This window comes from Heloderma suspectum, chromosome 6 (assembly GCF_057233095.1).
Source record: "Heloderma suspectum isolate Gila_16-S chromosome 6, 16-S_ref, whole genome shotgun sequence".
Classification (NCBI taxonomy): Eukaryota; Metazoa; Chordata; class Lepidosauria; order Squamata; family Helodermatidae; genus Heloderma; species Heloderma suspectum.
In genome coordinates, this window is record NC_139463.1 from 104,592,730 (window position 1) to 104,611,602 (window position 18,873).

The following is an 18,873-nucleotide window of genomic DNA, read 5'->3' on the forward strand; positions in this document are numbered from 1 at the left end:
AACGCTGGCATGGATTGTCCTCTTCCTTGGGCATCCCCTCTCTATGAGCCCTGATGTCCATTGGACAATTCACTTGCTGCTGTCAATCAGTCACCTCCAGCCAAACCTGGCAACATGCCCTTTTGGAGTTGTCCCTTCCTTGCCCCCTCCATCCACCTTGATGAACAAAAGACACTATAAGGTTGGCGTCCCCAATGTGGTGCCACCAGACTCCCTGCACCTCCTGATTTTTATTTTATTTGTTAAGATGTTTTTAAAAAATAAAACTTTTTTTTAACTGGGAGGCTGGCATGCTTCAAAACAAAGGGCTGCTGAGGGACACCATCTTTATTTGGGTTCAAAAGAGTGGTTTTCTGTTTTGGAGCTCAGACCCCGCCCCCACCACTGCCTTATACTTAGGTTCTTGGGCAAATTGCTCTTTGTTTTTTAGTCTCACCAGTTTGCCTTTTGGGAAATGAGAGCTTTGTGACTGCCTACCATGGCAGCCATTTTATGAATGGGCGACCCCCCCCAAGGCAGCCATTTTGTGTGAGAGCCCACAACACTCTCTTAAAATTCCAAATGTGCCCACTAACCCAAAAGGTTGGGGACCCCTTGCTCTAAGGAATGCCAACAATGGACCCTGACATAAGTGTAGTTGCTTTCTTTACTTGCACAGTACAGAGTACAGGCAGACAAGGATGTCTGGTAAAAGATTTCTCTTCTTTTTATTGTGTATACTCACTGTTCTCCTTCCCTTACCCTGTTTTATCTTTAATAAACTTGCTTAAAATGGACTATTGGGCTGGATTGTGCCTATTTACATCTAGACGGTTGCTTACTGAGTGGGCAAGTGAGGCACAGAGGGAAGGACGGACTAAGTGTTGATGGGGACTGTAAGCTATCTGTCTCCCTGTTCCTGAGTAAATGCCAAGAGGATGGATAAATCCTGGCTGTCTCTGTTGGGGTTATCTAAGGGTGGGTGGTGGCAAAAGTAGAGTAAGTATGAGGAGTGCACAGTGCAGTGACCTACCTACCCTGGAGGGCTGGTGTTGACCATTCTACTGATATCACCTTTTAAGGTAAATTCTTGTCCAGCTATTTTGTCTTTTAAAGATTATTTTAAAAATTGTATGGGTGATTCTTAGTGTATTATGTTCAGATAGATTCTGATTTTAAATTCTTTAGGTTGGATCTACCTCCTGTAGATAGAAGAGCTGTGTACATGGAAGGTACCACCACCTGAATTTTGGGGATACCACCTCCCTACCAGACCACAGAACAATGGACTGGTTTAAGGTTGGGAAAGGAGTATGACAGGGTTGTATACTCTCACCCTACCTATTCAACCTGTATGCAGAACACATCATGCGACGTGCTGGGCCTGATGAAGCCAAGGCTGGAGTTAAAATCTCTGGAAGAAACATTAACAATCTCAGATATGCAGATGATACCACTTTGATGGCTGAAAGCGAGGAGGAGCTGAGGAACCTTATGACGAAGGTGAAAGAAGAAAGTGCAAAAGCTGGGTTGCAGTTAAGCCTCAAAAAAACCAAGATGATGGCAACCAGCTTGATTGATAACTGGCAAATAGAGGGAGAAAACGTGGAGGGAGTGACAGACTTTGTCTTTCTAGGCGCAAAGATTACTGCAGATGCTGACTGCAGCCAGGAAATCAGAAGACGTTTACTTCTTGGGAGGAGAGCAATGACAAATCTTGATAAAATAGTGAAGAGCAGAGACATCACACTGACAACAAAGGTCCGCATAGTTAAAGCAATGGTATTCCCTGTAGTAACCTATGGCTGCGAGAGCTGGACCATAAGGAAGGCTGAGCGAAGGAAGATAGATGCTTTTGAACTGTGGAGCTGGAGGAAAGTTCTGAGAGTGCCTTGGACTGCAAGAAGATCAAACCAGTCCATACTCCAGGAAATAAAGCCAGACTGCTCACTGGAGGGAATGATATTAAAGGCAAAACTGAAGTACTTTGGCCACATAATGAGAAGACAGGATACCCTGGAGAAGATGCTGATGCTAGGGAAAGTGGAAGGCCAAAGGAAGAGGGGCCGACCAAGTGCAAGATGGATGGATGATATTCTGGAGGTGATGGACTCGAGTTGGGGGAGCTGGGGGTGGCGATAGCTGACAGGAAGCTCTGGTGTGGGCTGGTCCATGAAGTCACGAAGAGTCGGAAACGACTGACCGAATAAACAACAACCTCCCTACCACAGCTCATCCCATTCAACAGGGTCCTCCAACCCTGTGTGGAGCATTTTCAGGGGGTTGGAGGGTCTTCCATGGAGAGGAAAAGGCGGGGATGCCTGCTTCTGCCAGCCCGGTTACACACACCTAAATCTGGATCCAACCCTTTATGTATACAACGCTTAATTTTTGTACATTGCCTTAAGCAAATTTGGTGAGGTGACTGACTAATGAATGCTAAATCACTTACTAAGGCAAATCTGGCTGCTGTTAAAATGGGGAATCTACTTGCTTTTTAAAATTTCAGTTTAGTGAGATGGTTAGATCTGCGGAAAGGGGAAGAATATATAACTGTCAAGATCTATCATTTAATTAAATCAACAAAGGCAAAGGGAACTCTTTCAATTTTTTTTTTTGCTTAGGCATTATATGAGGGAGAGATTGCAATGAGATTGACTTCATACATTAACATCATTTGGACAACAAACTTTATTGAAAACTGGCGTAATGAGAAATATCTCAGTAACGTATACATTACTACTGACTTTAAATCAGAAATAAAACATAAACAAGTGGAGCAGTGGAATAAAGACTATACCAAAATGCTCTCATGATCGGAAAATTCTTAGCCATCCGGCAAAGGGCACCTGAGATTACCAGGTGCTGCCAGCCCTTAGGCAAGTAGATCTGATTTGGTTTCAGGGATGAAACCTTCATCCCCAGGTGAATTCTAGTTGTCTTGGCAACAGGTGTGTGTGTGTGTGTGTGTGTGTGTGTGTGTGAGACTCCTAGTTGTCATGGCAACAGAGGATTCCACACCTTAGCAACACAGGTCCCTTCCCGTACAGCTTTCAAAAGCACTGCATTGTTTTCTGACTGTGGAGGCAACTGGATGGAATCTGGGACCCTAGACATGGCCCTTGCAAATCTGGGATGATAGAAATGGCTCTTGCAAATCACTTAACATAGGTATGTGTATCTGGTTAGGAACTAGTTTAGATTGGGACTCGTGGGCTAAAGGAAGCCAGGCTGATGTAAAGTAACTGGGCTTTGTTCCCTGTTCTGGGAGGGAGAAAACAGAGAATGTGTCAATCACTCTTTGTCCGTTCTGTTTCCAGATTAGGCATCTGTTATATCAGACTTCTCCAATCTGGTGCCCTCCAGATGTGTTGGACTGCAACTCCCAGCACCCCCCAGCCAGCATAGGCGGCTGTGGGATTATGGGAGAGGCAGTCCAACACATCTGGAGGGCACCAGGTTGGGGAAGGCTGAGTTACCTAGTTATGTTGCTCTGTCTGTCTGTCTGTCTGTCTCGCTCTTCATGCTTGCTCTTTAAGAATATGAATAATTCTTCTTAACTTTGTGGTGGGAAGGAGATATTAATTTAGATTCTACTAACTCTTCACCCAAGACATTTACCTCAGGAAAATGGTTAAGTGTCTCTGATCCAATTCCTGGACTTCACTTTTGTCAAGACACCAGTAATTACTCTCAGGGCACAATCCTATGCATGTTTAGACAATAAAAGTCCTACACCTCCCAGAATGCCCCAGCTAGCCATGTGTCAGGGTGGAAACTGAGCCAATAGAGCCCCAGAGCAGTTCTGATTCTGAGAAAGAACAGCAATCCGTGGGAGAGGAGCTCGCTCATCTCTCACAGGCACAGCAGCTGGCAGAGATTCCTCCTGCCAGCATTCCTGGGAGAGACAGTGACCCTGGCAGTGAGAGAGCGCTGGAGGGGGGCTTACTGGACGCTCAGCGCAGATGCAGGGAGCGACGACAGATGAAGGGTGCAGAAAGGAGGCGTAGCGCTCGTTTGGCACGCAAACAACGGTCGTGCCCCAAGGACCCCAGGGAAAGAGGGAGGATCTCTCCCTAGCCCATAAGTTCAGGGTCTTCCCGTGGTTCTCCTTCAAAGGAGGACCAACTGCCTTACCTGGAGCTTAGGCTACTCTGCTATCTTTCCCCAGTGCTGTTCCTTGCTTAGTCTCTAGTGATTAGTATCTGAAAGAGTCATAAAGGAATAAAGTCTCGGAAAGAATTCCTCATCGTCTGTGTCCTGAGTTGGCTTTTGGTGGGGACTGCAAGAGGCAGCTAGGGTGCTCCTGACACCATGTTGGCTGGGGCATGCTGGGAGCTGTAGGACTTATTTCTGTCTAAACACGCATAGGATTGCACCCTCAGTGTAATAATCCTCAAGGGCATCATGTCGCTCTTCCCCACACCTTATCCTTACCCCTCACTGAACTACATTTCCCAGTATCTCGGGGGCCCTGTTATTAGCAACGCAATCCTATGCATGTTTATTCAGAAGTATGTCCCTCTGTGTTCAGTGCATCCTACTCTCTTGTGTGTTTAGGGTTGCAGCTGAAGTGTAGAATAGCTGTGGTCTAAATCCTTATTTTCATTGCTGATTTCCAAATCAGACTTTTCCCCTTCCTTATTTTATTTCAGGAACTTATTTTGGCTTCCCACCCATTCGTGTGATGCCAGTTGTGTGAGCCAGTGGTACGGCCTCTTGACCTTAACCTCCCTGGTGGCCACAAATAAACATTATATGAAAGAATAGCTGAAGACCATTCAATTCCACGCTTTTGATTTCCAAAGGTACTTCCTGCTCCCACAGGAAATTGCATTATGGATGCTGACTTTTTCGAGTCAGAACCATCATGTTCTCCTGATCTGCACCCATCTGCAGATGTTGATGCCAACAAGCTGGCTGAGATTCCCCCAAAAGACTTGGCCAAGAGCCTTACAAATGGGCCAGAGAAAGATGGTGAAGAAGCATGGAATCTGAAGAGGAAACATAGTCTTTTGGTGTTTCCAGCTGAGGCAATGACAGATGTTCATCATGAGGGACGGCACCTATATGTCCCTGAAATTGAGCAGTACTACTACCAAGTCAACTGGCCACAAGCAGTGCTACAGAAGTGGGCAATGGAGAAGGCAAACAGGGAGAAGGATCTTAGCCTGACCATCAGCCAAGATGCAGCTGCCATTGGAAGCAATGTGCCTGAGCCAGCCCCTGAGGGACCAACCTTTGGGTGTGGGGAGCCAGAGGCTAAGAAAGGGGACTCCTGGGATAGCACAGAAATGGTATCGTAATGCAGAAACGTAGATGACAAATGAACATGGAATTATATTGCCCGTTGTGGTGAGAACATAGTACAGAATTTTCTGATTGCTGCATTGGCTCATTTCGGTCTCCTAGCACTCAGACCTATCTGAAAGTTGTGGCCAGGGCTGAGGGTATTCTGCACTCTGGCATGCCAGAGAATCTCAAGTTTCATTATGCTCTCTTCGTTTAAAACTTGTTACTAGCTTTTATGTGGCAATAAGAAGCTTGAAAATGGGTCAGGTGTTATCTCAGAATCTAGAATGGGACTGAGTAGGATTTGGGGTGGTCAGAGAAAGAGACTTAGAGGTTCTGCATAGTTCCGGCCTCTTCCCCTTGTACAGACATAGAATGGTAGCAAAGAAGAGCTCAAGAGCTGTTGAGCTGGGCAGCAGCTGGAGCAGGTAAATAGGTGGAACCAAGAGCTATGGAAACAGTCCCTCCACCAGGTCAACTGAAAGCCTGCCCACAGTCTCAGAACAATCAGTAGAAATGCTATGTTCACATTTTAAAGAGGTTATTTGCAATTGTGTAGACTTGCTTTCTACTCCCCAACTCCTTCATTGAAAGCTAGGATTCCATGAGCCTAGGGGACAGGCCACTGTGGCAGAACCCTAATTGCACAATTTGCAGAAGTAAAAGCAATCAGGTAGAAAGCATAAGTGTCCCCACCCACACAGAAACAAGCACTCAAACATAGGGCCTATAAGGTTATGGGAAGGTTTTTTTTATTTGGCACAATAAGGATCTACAGACCCAAGGCACAGCGGGATAAAGAAAAGCTCCCAAGGGCACTGGCTGAGATGAATCCTCCCTTTACAGGGAATCCTCTTTGAGATTTCCAGCACTGGAGTTTTAGACCTCAGAGCTCCATGGAGAAAGTCAGGGTCGTGTCTGCCATCTTCCTTTGATAATCTTCATTGAATCGCTCATTCTGAGCCACCGTGAAGTGATTCTTCCAGTCACCAACTGTCCCTATAAGATAACCACACACACGTCACTAAGAAACATCATGGGGAGAAATTTTAAATGTAGCTTTCTGCTATTCAGCCCTAGAAATGGCCATTGTAAGTTTGTGGATATCATCAGGAAGTAGCAATAATCCCACAAATGGGAGACTTTACAAGTATATCCCTCCCATGAGGGTGCTGATCATATATTCCAAAATACAGAGAAAGGGTCACCAGTTTTCCACCACTTCTTTAGGTTTCTTTGATTGTTAGGTACTTTAAGACAATGACAATTTCCTTCAGGTTACGTGATCTGTGGGATTTAAATGATCCACCAGCTGCACAGCTGAGCAAGGTTCACATTGCCCCAAATTATTATTATTATTATTATTATTATTATTATTATTATTATTATTATTATTATTTCTATACCACCCCATAGCCAAAGCTCTCTGGGTGGTTTCCAAAAGTTAAAACATTAAAATACAATATACAAAGTTTAAAAACCATTTATATAAAACATATGGACAATAAGCAAACAACAGATATCTAAAAACAACTTTGAACTAAAAACATTTTTTTAAAAGATCCAACAATAAAATAACACAGCTTAAAACAACACTGCTTAAAACAGTATACAAAAGTCAGCAAAAGGAACAAGAGTTCTAAAAAGGGAAGGCCTGCTGGAATAATAGCGTCTTTAATTCCTGCTTAAAAACCTTCAAGGAGGTCAGGTGCATCAACTGGCAGGTCATTCCACAACGGAGGGGCGGCAAAGGAGAAGGCCCTCTTGCGTGAGGCTGCCAGTCTCCCATTAGGCAGCTGCAGCAGAGAGCCCTCAGAGGACCTCAGGTGGTGGACTGGGACGTAGGGCGGAAGGTGCTGCTTAAGGTACCTTGGACCTAGACCATGTAAGGCTTTAAAGGTAAGAATCAGCACTTTATATTTTGCTCGGAAACAAATTGGCAGCCAGTGTAAAGATTTTAAAACCGGTGTAATATGGTCTCCACGGGATGTCCCAGAGACCAACCTGGCTGCCATATTTTGTACCAGCTGAAGTTTCTGAACTAAATATAAAGGCAGCCCCAAGTACAGCACATTGCAGAAATCAAGACTAGAGCTTACCAGCATGTGCACCACCATTGCCAGGTCCACATATTCCAGGAATGGCGTAGCCGGCATATCAGCTGAAGTTGATAACAGGCACTTCTCACCGTTGCCTCCACCTGGGGTGCCAGGAGTAGGGTTGGGTCAAGAAGCACCCCCAAGCTACGAACTTGCTCCTTCAGGGGGAGTGCAATCCTATCCAGAACTGGTTGACATACCTCAATACCTGAATTAGAACCCCTCACAATGAGCACCTCTGTCTTGCCTGGATTCCGTTTCAGCTTGTTCTCCCTCATCCAACCCATTACCGACTTCAGGCAGTTATTGAGAGGAATCATACCTTCCTTGGATAAAGATCTTAAGAAGAAATAGATTTGGGTGTCATCAGCATGGTCGGTCCTGTGGCTCCGGAACCACTGGAGCATTCTAAGGCCTCCTGTGAGGCCTTGGCAAGGCACTTTGCAGATAAAATTGATCAGATTAGGAGTGTTACTCCATGCGCTGTGGATACAGTTAGTGAGCAAGAGGCAGCCTGTGGCAAGCCGGTTTTGTGGGATTGGTTCCAGCTTCTTCCTTCTGATGAAGTGGACAAGGTGCTTTCATCTGTAAGGCCGACCACCTGCTTACTTGATCCTTGCCCATCTTGGCTCATTATGAGCTGCAGAGAGAGACTGGGTGAGGGGATCAGGGCAGTGGTGAACGCCTCCCTTGAGGAGGGAGTGATGCCATCAGCCCTCAAGGAGGCAGTGATAAGACCGCTCTTAAAGAAGCCCTCCTTGGATCCCCAAGTTCTGAACAACTTTTGCCCAGACTCAAATCTGCCATTTTGGGGCAAGGTGATGGAGCAGGTGGTGGCGATGCAGTTGACGGCACACTTGGAAGAAGCCGATTATCTAGACCCATTTCAGTCGGGCTTCAGGCTTGGGCATGGGACAGAAACGGCTTTGGTCGCCTTAGTGGATGATATGAGGAGGTCTCTGGATAGGGGTGAATGCTCCTTCCTTGTTCTCCTCGACCTCTCAGCGGCTTTTGATACTGCTGACCATGGTATCCTCCTGGACTGCCTGGAGGAGTTGGGCATTGGAAACACCGTTGCGGTGGTTCCGGTCTTTCCTCTCCGGCAGATACCAGAGGGTAGCACTGGGAGAGGAGGTTTCAGACCTGTGGCCACTCACTTGTGGGGTGCCACAGGATTCCATCCTCTCCCTGATGCTATTTAACATCTATGTGAAGCCACTGGGGGCTATCATCAGGAGGTTTGGGGTGCGGTGTCATCAATATGTGGATGACACGCAGCTCTACCTCTCGTTCAAATCTTCACCAAGGTTGGCCGTAGAATCCCTGTCCAAATGTCTGGAGACGGTGAGTGGCTGGATGGGGAGGAATAAGCTGAAGCTGAACCCTGACAAGACCGAGGTACTTTTGGTGGGAGACAAGAGGAGGCTGGGGGATGTAGACCTGGTGTTGAATGTGGTACGGCTACCCTTGAAAGACCAGGTCTGCAGCCTGGGGGTCATTTTGGACTCCCAGCTGTCCATGGAGGCTCAGGTCAGGTGTCAGCTGAAAGCCGGACAGCGCTGTACCAACTCCATCTGATACGGCGGCTGTGCCCCTTCCTTCTCGACCATCTGCTCCCATCAGTAGTACATGCCCTGGTCTCCTCTTGTTTAGACTACTGTAATGCGCTCTACGTGGGGTTACCCTTGAAGACGGTTCGGAAGCTGCAGCTAGTACAGAATGCGGCGGCTCGCCTGATTGAAGGCAGCCGCCGGCGAGATCACATCACCCCAGTGCTGAAGGAGTTGCACTGGTTACCAGTTGTTTTCTGGGCCAAATTCAAGGTGTTGGTTTTGACCTTTAAATCCCTATATGGTTCTGGCCTCGCCTATCTTAAGGAGCGCCTCCAGCAACACCAGACAGGCCACTTAACAAGATCAGCCTCGGATGGCCTTCTCTCTGTCCCATCAGCCAGGACAGCTAGACTGGTGGGGATGAGGGAGAGGGCCTTTTCTGTGGTGGCCCCCACTCTGTGGAGCTCCCTCCCTAGGGAACTCCACCATGCCCCCTCTTTAATGAGCTTCCGCCATGCATTAAAAACGTGGTTGTTCAGGCAGGCATTTGGGGCGGGTTAGGGTATTTTAGAAAAAGTTTTTATTGTAGAATTTTATTGTTTTAAACTGTTTTATTATATGCTGTACATCACCCAGAGTGGCTGGGTGACCAGCCAGATGGGCGATTAATAAATTTAGTTAATAAATTAAAAAAAATACTGATAACACTCAGCCCCAAACCTCCTGATGATCTCTCCCAGCGGTTTCATGTAGATATTGAACTGCATCAGGGATAGAATGGAACCCTGAGGGACACCACATAGTAGTTCCTTTTTCGAGGAACAACTATCCCCGAGTGACACCATCTGGAACAGTCCTGAGAGAAAGGAGCAGAACCACTGCAGAGCAGTGCCCCCTATGGCAATCCAAAAGGATACCATGGTCGATGGTATTGAATGCTGCTGAGAGATCCAAAAGAATCAACAGGGATGCACTCCCCCTATCAATTCCCAGGCAAAGATCATCCACAAAGGCAGTCTCACGGCAAACCATGGCAGTCTCAACTCTGTATCCCACTCTGAAGCCGGTTTGAAATGGGTCCAGATAATCAATTTCATCCAAGACTGCTTGGAGTTGAATGGACACTACCTTCTCGATTACCTTGCCCCCAAATGGTAGATTACTTACTGGCCTATAGTTATTGAACTCTAGGGGTTCAAGGGAAGGCTTCTTCAGAAGTGGTCTAACAATTGCTTCTTTTAGACATGATGGAAATTTACCTTCCCTTAGGGAGGCATTAATAATATTCAGCAAAAGTTGCTTTACCATCACCCCTCCCTGGACTACAAGCCAGGATGGGCAGGGATCAAGAGGGCAAGTTGTCTTTTTGACCAAACCAAGTAGCCTGTTCACATCATCAGGAATCACAAGCTGAAAATGATCCAGTTTAATTGTGCAAGCAGAGTTGCTGGACACCCCACTGTTGATTTCTGTCCCCACGACAGCATTCAAGTCTGCTTGTATCCGAGATATTTTATCTATGAAAAACTCATTAAAGGTGTCACAGCGAGCTACCAAAGGCTCTAAGATCAGTTTCAGTGTGTATGTGTGTGTGTGTGGGGGGGGCTGACTCAGCTCCCTAACCACACTGAACAGTTCAGCTGGGCGTGGGTTTGCGGACGCGATACGTGCAGAGTAGAAAGAAGTAAAGAAGGTGAAGGATGTACCTTTTCGCATGAATGGGGAAATGGACTGGTCCATGATTGAGAGGGGCACACCGGCCCGATTGGCCATGGGGTTGTCCTTCATGACTTCAAATGAGGTATGATGGACAATCTTGTCCAGAGTCACTTCATCTAGTTGCTTTCCTATAAATTGCATCACCTTCTGGATTTCTTGCTTTGGATCCTGTAGAGATAGAAAAACAACAACAACCAGAAGCTGTGCTGCCCTCTGTTTTAAACTGTTACGTTTTTACAGTATGGTTTACTATGTTTTTATACTGTATGTTTTCATTGTCTATTTAATTTTTTAAAAAACATTTATTAAAACAGGGACAAATATAGGACCTGAGAATTTAAACAGAAAAGATTACAAACATTTACTTCAATGCCATTTAAAAGGAAATTGTCCCCTGTCTACAGAGAAAAGTTCTATTCGATCTAATGTGACCACAGTTATCGTTTCAATAAACAATAAAACTAATCCATTTGTTGTAAGCCATGGAGGAACTGTGGAAGAATCCGGTCTACTGCTACAGTTCTCATTTCCTGCATGGATAATATTTGTCCATTTGTGTTCAGGGATACACACTTATCTAAAGTGGCTTTTGTATGGCTGTAAGTTTTATTTTGTGAACTGCCCAGAGAGTTTTGGCTATTGGTTGGTATACAAATGTAATAAATAAACAAATAGCAGGGACTGGCAAGAGAAAAAGGACACTGGGCAGAGGATCGCTGAGAGCAAAATTTGTGGCCTCCTAGAAGGACAATGAAGAAAAGTGGCTTAGCACTCCATGATATTTTGTATCCTGGCATAGCTGCTTCTAAATTGTAGTTCTGAAAAAGCCCATTTGGACAGTTCTCACTGAAGTATTCTACAATCTGTCAATCTTTCCACCTTACATAGAGCTGTTTCATAGTAACCTCTGAAGCAATATAAGTTAGAAGTACCACTTTACATACGTTTTGTTCTCCCAATCTTCATAGAATTTATCGCTATGGTCAAAGTATTGTTATCCTACCTCTAGTCACTAGAGGTTAATTGCCTTTAAATACCCTCTTGTCTCTGATCAGAGACAGCAGCAAAACAAGACGTTAAATACACTCTTACCTCAGAGATAAGAGCAAAACAAGATTGTGGAATGGATGGGGAACCCCATGGGCTGCATCCAGCCCACGGGATGGAGGTTCCCCATCCCTGCTCTTGTGTCCCAAGGTAGCTATGGCATGAATAGTTTTTGCAGGATCAAATGCAGGAACACCAAGATAGGACAAGTAGCAGAAACAAGACTGGGAACAGGATTTGAGGCATGAAAGAGACTGGGCAGGGCTTCCAGAGTGACAGTTCAAGGAGAGGGAAAGAGAATGAAGGCGATGCAAACAGATACAGGGAGGAAAAAATTGATGTGAGGCACTACTGCTGACCAGCTTATTAGCAGCCTCTTCCTGCTTCCTTTTGCAAGAGTTGGTGGGGGGTGGGGGGCAGCCATTGATCCTCTGCAGCAATTCATTCTGGGTGCAACAGAGAGGTTTGGTGCCCAGTTCTTCCTTTCTCCTATGTGCTGGTTCACTTCTGGATCCCTACATCACCTATGGCCATTATCTAGGGCGAAGAGCGGAGTCCTATGCAACCTCCTTGAGGGACACCATCCAGACAGGTTGCTGTCATACAAGGGAATGCCCATTTGATGAACCCATTTTGGCCTTAATTTTTGGGAGGGTGGGGTGGAGACACTCAAACTAATAGGTCACAGCTCAGGGATCCCCCTTATCTCACAACCATCTGAGCTAAGAGAGGCCATCCAGATGAGCTATCTAGGCCGTTTTCATTTCAGCAGCACCTCACAAAGAGCAAAATCCTTATCCCACCTGTTGTGTCGCTGGGAAGGAGAGGCTGGTGGAGAGGGAACAGAATTCTGGGAAAAATCTCTCCTTTTCAGGACCACCATGTATTCATTGGACTCTTGCTAAGATTTAAGGAGAATCTCAACACCCCACCCCTCTACGTTTGAAAAGGAATGTCTAGACAAGGTTGTTTTCCAAACCTACTCCAACCCCACTTGCTCCTTCAAGACACGCTCACCTTTTTGATGTCTTCATAGAAGAGGTAGAGCACACGGTGAGAATCTTTTGCCCTCCACCAACCTTTCACGTGATCGTACCACGGTCCCCAGCCAACTGGAGGACAGAATGGAGCAGGGGGAGTGGTGAGTTGCAGAGTGACAGGTCCCACAGCAGGAGGCACCCCCGCAAATGTGTCAGGGACAGCTGAGGGTCGTTTGGGTCCCCTGGTCTCTAACACATGTATGCTGATAACTCTGCACAAAGGCCCCAATCCAGCTAAAGGTAGTCAGGACAAAGGCTATATACTCACTTACCTGGGAGTAAGTCCCATTGAACTCAAGGGAGCTTACTTCTGAGTAGATTGCACTGCTCTTCTCTGAAACCAATGGGAGTCTTTATGCTGGAGTGGGCAATAGGAGGAAAATAGGCTACATGCAGTCCCCACTGTAGCGCCAAAAAAATCTGGCAGCAGCAGGAAATGGGGTGGCAGGGAGAGGCGCAATGGCAGTTTTAGCTGCTATGGAGCACTAAAAGGGTTAAATTTAGCTTGTACACAAGCTAAATGTAACTTTTTCTCAGGGGAGCGTGCAGGATGTGGCTTGTGGCGGTGGGGGGTGGTCATTTTTGCCCCCCCCCGGATGACCCATAGTTGCCCACCCCTGCTTTAGGCCATGTTCACCTTAAAGACTTGAGTTCAATGGGACGTAGTCATGATTAACTTTGGCTGGATCGGCGCATTTGACAAGTGTGATAAGAATAAATGGTGTAATAATAGAACCAGTGTGGTGTAGTCTAGTTGTTCAAGTTTCAGACTACAGTGGGGGAGACCCAGGTTCAAATCCCCACCAGTGTAGGGTTTTCTGCCGTTGATCTCCCCTGTTCTCACTCCTCCACTACCACATGTACCTGCTCCGACTCTAGAATCATAGAACCATAGAATAGTAGGGTTGGAAGGGGCCTACAAGGCCATCGAGTCCAACTCTAGTGTATATTCTCCCCACCCCATCACCCATGCTTCAAGCAGACTTTTGGGACTCTCTCTCTTTTTTTTTCCTCTGAAGTGCCTGGAACGTCTATCCATTTCAAAGATTATTTGTTACCTTATTTATTCTTCTAAAGCCAATCTGTTTTTGAAAGACTTAAATCCCCTCCCCCCACTAATAAGAGGAGCAGAACTTCTTTGTGATTGGAAAAAGGACCAGCATTGTCAATCTAGCTGCCTTCTCCTTGAAACAGGAGGGATCGTTTGCTTCTAGTCTCACTTTCAATTCATTGTGAAAGATTGTCCAAAACTGGATGGCCATGGATCAGACATGGGCTCCCCTCTTCAGATTTATACATTGGCTTTACAGACATGCTTCGCTCACACATTTTCATGCCATTTCCCCACAACTCTGACTATCACAAACTTTCTTTGGAAAGAATGAAATCGGAGACTCCCTAAATTCTAACATGGCCCAATGCCATGATGTATTTTACAGAGCAACATCATTTTTTTTTTCCATTGTTGTTATTACCAAATGCAATTTATAAATATCATGTCCTGTATCTGGCTTTTTCCTTATTGTAAACCCCACCACCACCACACACACACACACACAATTATCTGTGTTACTTTTTGACATCTTGTTGCACTTACCTTTGCCTGCCATGAAAGTCTCAACATATTCTGGCCACGTTCCAGGGTAAGGGCTGACCTTGTTCATCCTTTGGAAGTGGAAATAAGACACCACGCAGTCCTTGGCATTCCTTGCCACGTAAAGAAACTGGTGTTGGGATAGACAAACAGATCTTTACTTAAGGCACAATCCTATGCATGTTTAGACAGAAAAAAGGCCTACAACTCCCAGCATGCCCAGCTGGGCATGCTGGGAGTTGTAGGCCTTTTTTCTGTCTAAACATGCAAAGGATTGTGCCCTCATTTGTTTGCTTGTTTGTTTATTTGATGGGCACCCAGCCTTGCCTTCGGAAAGCTCAGAGAAGTGTACACTGGGCTTCCAGGAGAGAAAGAGATCCGCTTAGCATTGGCAGTGCATAATAGCATCCTGTACCTCTAGACATTCTCTGGGAAAGCTTGTAAGCGGTTGAGCTGCAGCCCCTGCAGTCCAGACAGCTGTTGACCATGTGACCGCAGCTGAGTGATGGGCCAGGGATGTGCCATAATTGGTGGCATCCGCACAAGAGGGCTTTCATCACATTCAGAGAAACCGCACCACCTTGTGGCCAGAGTCTGATTTACAAACCACGCGGTAAAAGAGCTGCCTATGGGTCAAACTAGATGGGACATAAATTGCATTAATGCAATTAATGTGCATATTTATTTTTTAAAAATTGTAAATAGCAGCTGCAAGGGACAGGGAAGATTAGCAGCATCAAGACCACAGAGAGTGGGGAGGGAGAGTTTAATCCTTTGCCCTGACCACAGGCCAGTCCCAATGCAAACTGCCTCTGCCAAGTTGCTGTTTGCCTTGGGGGAGGCCTCCATTTGCGCATGACTGAGGGGAAAGCTTAAGCTGCCCCTCCCCTGCCCCTATGGTCCTGACACCGCTTGGGGCCCCCACAGCTGCTCTTTACACATCCATGCAATTAATATTACATCCAGTTAGGCCTGTCGATCTACTGCAGAATGTTTGAGGATAAGCAAAATGGAGGCTCCGTTTTTAAAGAGTTTTGGACCCCCTTGCCCCCTTACCTTGCAGTTCTGCTCCCAAAAGGACCGAGGGAGCAACTGCACAGGGAGATGGGTTTTCAGAATCCTAGGAGAAGGCATCGCTTCTGCCTGGTCCACCCCTGTTCAAAGATGTGAGGCACTTGTGTCAGAAGAACAGGGATGGGAGATTGTCCCATCCTGTCCCCACAGGTAGAACACAGTGAAAGTGAGTTCATTTTTAATCAGAATGAATAGACATGATTTCTCTGCAAGGGAACCCTGAGAACTGTAGTTTTCAATGCTGCTGAGAATCCTTTTTTAAAAGAAATGTTTAGCCTTTATCCTCCCTTTGCTAAGCCACCATTCCCAGAGATGTTTGGGGGCAACATAGCCAGTTCAAGTTTTATAATAGGGGTGGGCAGCTTGTGGCCCTCCAGAAGGTTGGGCCTACAACTCCCATTAGCTTTCACCATTGGCTATGCTGGCAAGGGCTGATGGGAATTGTAGGCTAACACATCTAGAGGGCCACCCCTGGTTTACAGCATAGACAATGCCATGTGTGTCACCTGAGGGCTGGGGCGGCCGTGCCCACTCAATGAATGGGTGTCGGTGATGGATGGGGGCCCGCTGACATTTCTCCGGGTCACCTTCTTGTTGGATCATATCCACTATCTCTTGTATCCATGTGGTACCTGGCATGGTGGGAAAAGAGAGAAGAAGAAAAATCAGTATTTGTATGTTCAGTGCTATGCTTACATCAGTGATCTAAGTTCTGCAGTGTGGCTGCTTCCTGATGGATGGCTCCTAGCTCCACCAGACAAAAGGCATTGTGCAGCTATTCTGTCTGTCCCTCCTTAATGGATTTTTTTCTGGTTAGAACAAAGATGAAAGATGAATTGGGAGAATACAGGAGGGTTACAAATTGAAGACAACAATGTCATCTGGACCCCCCCCCCCCATAAAATTCTGTGAATGAGGCAGGAGAATTGCACAGTAAAGATCTCTTCTGGAAGCACCCCAAGGCAAGCTGAACTTTGCAAACTGAATAGATCATGTGCATTTTAACAATATGTGCTTATTTCACATGGTTTATGCTTGTGCTAGCCATGAGAAGGGGAAAGGAACCATGCAGACCACTGAAGTGAAGTCCACACTTCAGTCATATTTGGCCTCCCTATTCTGCTTGAGGTTTTGTGAAGCATTGCAAACAGTTTCACATTTGAAATTCACAAAAGCTAGAAACTTGTTTGTTTGTTTGTTTGTTTATTTATTTATTTATTATATTTCTATACCACCCCATAGCCAAAGCTCTCTGGGCAGTTTACAAAAGTTTAAAATGAAGTGGAGAGTCTCATCCCTGCATATATTCTGAGAATAAAAGAATTGTTGCACACTCTGATCACCATCCCACAGAGCTGACTTGGGTGTCTAACAAAACCCTCTGCCTAAAGTCAATGGAGGCTGGTGGCTCTTTTTTCGGTCAGGCTGTGAATCCATTCTGGATTTTAGTCAGAGCCAGCCAGAACACTATCTGAAGTGTTGAAGCCTATCCCCAGAATGGGTTCAGCACCTTGGATAGCTCCCTTAGGGAGGAATCCTATGTAGACAGGCAGCCGCCTCCAAACTCGGAGGCAACCACCTATCCAAAGCAGGGCAGGAGAAGCATGAAGGGATCGTTCCCTCCGCACTTCTCCTGCCCTGCTTTTCCAGCCAGACAGCCAATTGCTGCTGTCTAGCCGTGGGAGATTGGAGCAGGGAAGGAAGCTGCTGTATGACACATAGGATGTGTTGTACAGGCAGCTACTCTCTCCCCGCCCTGGAACGCCCCCAGCCACGCCCCTTTCCAGCTGCTCCACACTCCTCTTGCAAGTGCGGAGGACGGGCCTGTTCCGCATTGCCTCCGAGGCAGTGCAGAAGTGGGGGGAGGTCGGTTCCCGGAAAACAACATATCCTATGGCCATCTAACCACTGTCTAGCGGCCATAGGATTGCTCCCTCCGAGTCTGGGCTGGTTCTGACTAAAACTCAGAATGGATTCACAGCCCCAACAAAACCAGAGCCACCAGGCTCCACTGCCTGAAGCCAGTATGAAACTGAAGTTTTCTGGAGTTATTTTCCTTTGCAAGCATTTGGCAGCAGCGCACTTCCAAACTGGATGCAGCTTTGCCCCTAGAAGATTCTTACCTGCTTTGGGGTAGGTACAAATGAGCAGATCATCTGGCTTTGCCTGGAAGCCCTGGATCTGGCCCCATTCATTACAGGTGGTTTTAAACAAGGGGATCCCATCCACTTCACCTAGCTCAGGGCGTCCTTCGTGCTTGCGTTCCTTCCCTTCTTCCATGGACATTGCTTGCAGCCTGGTTGACAAGAAGGAAAAAGAGGAAAAAAGCTGAGGGTGGGTGAGTGGGGAAGTAATCTTGCCAAAAATCCTCAGTGGCTACTAATTGCCCCTGCTTATTGCAAACAGCACCTTTGGGGAAAATAGCAGTGCTGTTTATGTGTGCGGAATTTCTGCAGGAACTGGCCCAGGGGCCCAGATCCCAGATTGGGAGCATGATCTAGTTTGGGGCCAACAGCTGCTTTAAAACAAACAAACATATTTTTCTGCCTCGCTCCCTCTCTCTCACATGCATTAATTAGGAAAGCAGCATTGGCTGGGACTCACACCTTGCTTAGTTAACCATTGCACAATGTGTGAAAAGTGCCCTGGGAATGCCCCAAGAAAATGAGCAAAGAGGTGTGGGTCTGAAACACCCTCGAATTCCTTGCCCATCTAGATCCATGGTGCTCATTTAGGGTAACACCCTTGTGACAGCAGCTGCACAGATCCATGACTGCATAGAAATCTTGGGTATATCTTTCTACCTTTTGTCCTTGGAGAGTTGAAGTTGAGTTTCGGAGTCTTCCTGATAACTCCTTCCCAGGGGGCAGCCAAACATAAAAAGAATTTGTGTGGGATTGGTATTATTCTAAAAGCTTGGGAAGCCCCTCCCAAAGGAATTAGATCAAAGGTTTCCTTGTGCAAAGCTTGGCTGTATAAAAGCCAGTTAAACTCTTGGTAACTGTGGATTTAAAAAAAAAAAAATGCAACCAGTTGTAGGAGGCAGTCTTGCGATAAAGCTGATTCTACCCTTCAACCACAAATCTTTTTTAGAAGATCTGTGTCACAGATTACCTAGGAGCAGGAGACGGTTAACTGGCATTCCTGCAACGTGTTGGCAAGGAGAGACAGTCCCAGGATGTAAAAATATAGTTTCATTCCTCGCAGTAGCTCTGGAATTACGAAGACTCACAGAGCGTGACTTATGCAGAGCACAGCAAGTAAAGGTGCTTCTAGATGAGGTTTTTATGGCACCGCCACCTTGCCTCATTCACAGAATTTTATAGGGAGCCAGATGTCATCTTCCACTCAAACCCTCCTGTGTTTTCCCATGGCTTCTTCCTCTTTTTTCTCACTGTGGAAAATCTGCTAAGGAAGAAAATTGTACCACTAGGAGCCCTAAGTTTGCTCTTCAAACTGTGGTGGGTGAGAGAGCT

At 46.3% G+C, this 18,873-nt stretch overlaps 1 protein-coding gene across 1 annotated transcript; it reads right to left on the reverse strand.

The window, feature by feature from the left end:
- Positions 1-6,004: 6,004 nt before the first annotated feature.
- LOC146342248 (sulfotransferase 1C2-like) lies at positions 6,005-18,275 on the reverse strand. Its single transcript, XM_084805994.1, has 8 exons — positions 18,202-18,275; positions 17,521-17,693; positions 15,904-16,029; positions 15,380-15,477; positions 14,327-14,453; positions 12,707-12,801; positions 10,630-10,810; positions 6,005-6,270 (listed from the first exon to the last, which is right to left on the reverse strand). Exons 1-8 carry the CDS (start codon positions 18,273-18,275, stop codon positions 6,158-6,160), a joined length of 987 nt encoding a protein of 328 aa, XP_084662120.1. The 3' UTR covers positions 6,005-6,157.
- Between the last annotated feature and the right edge of the window lie 598 nt (positions 18,276-18,873).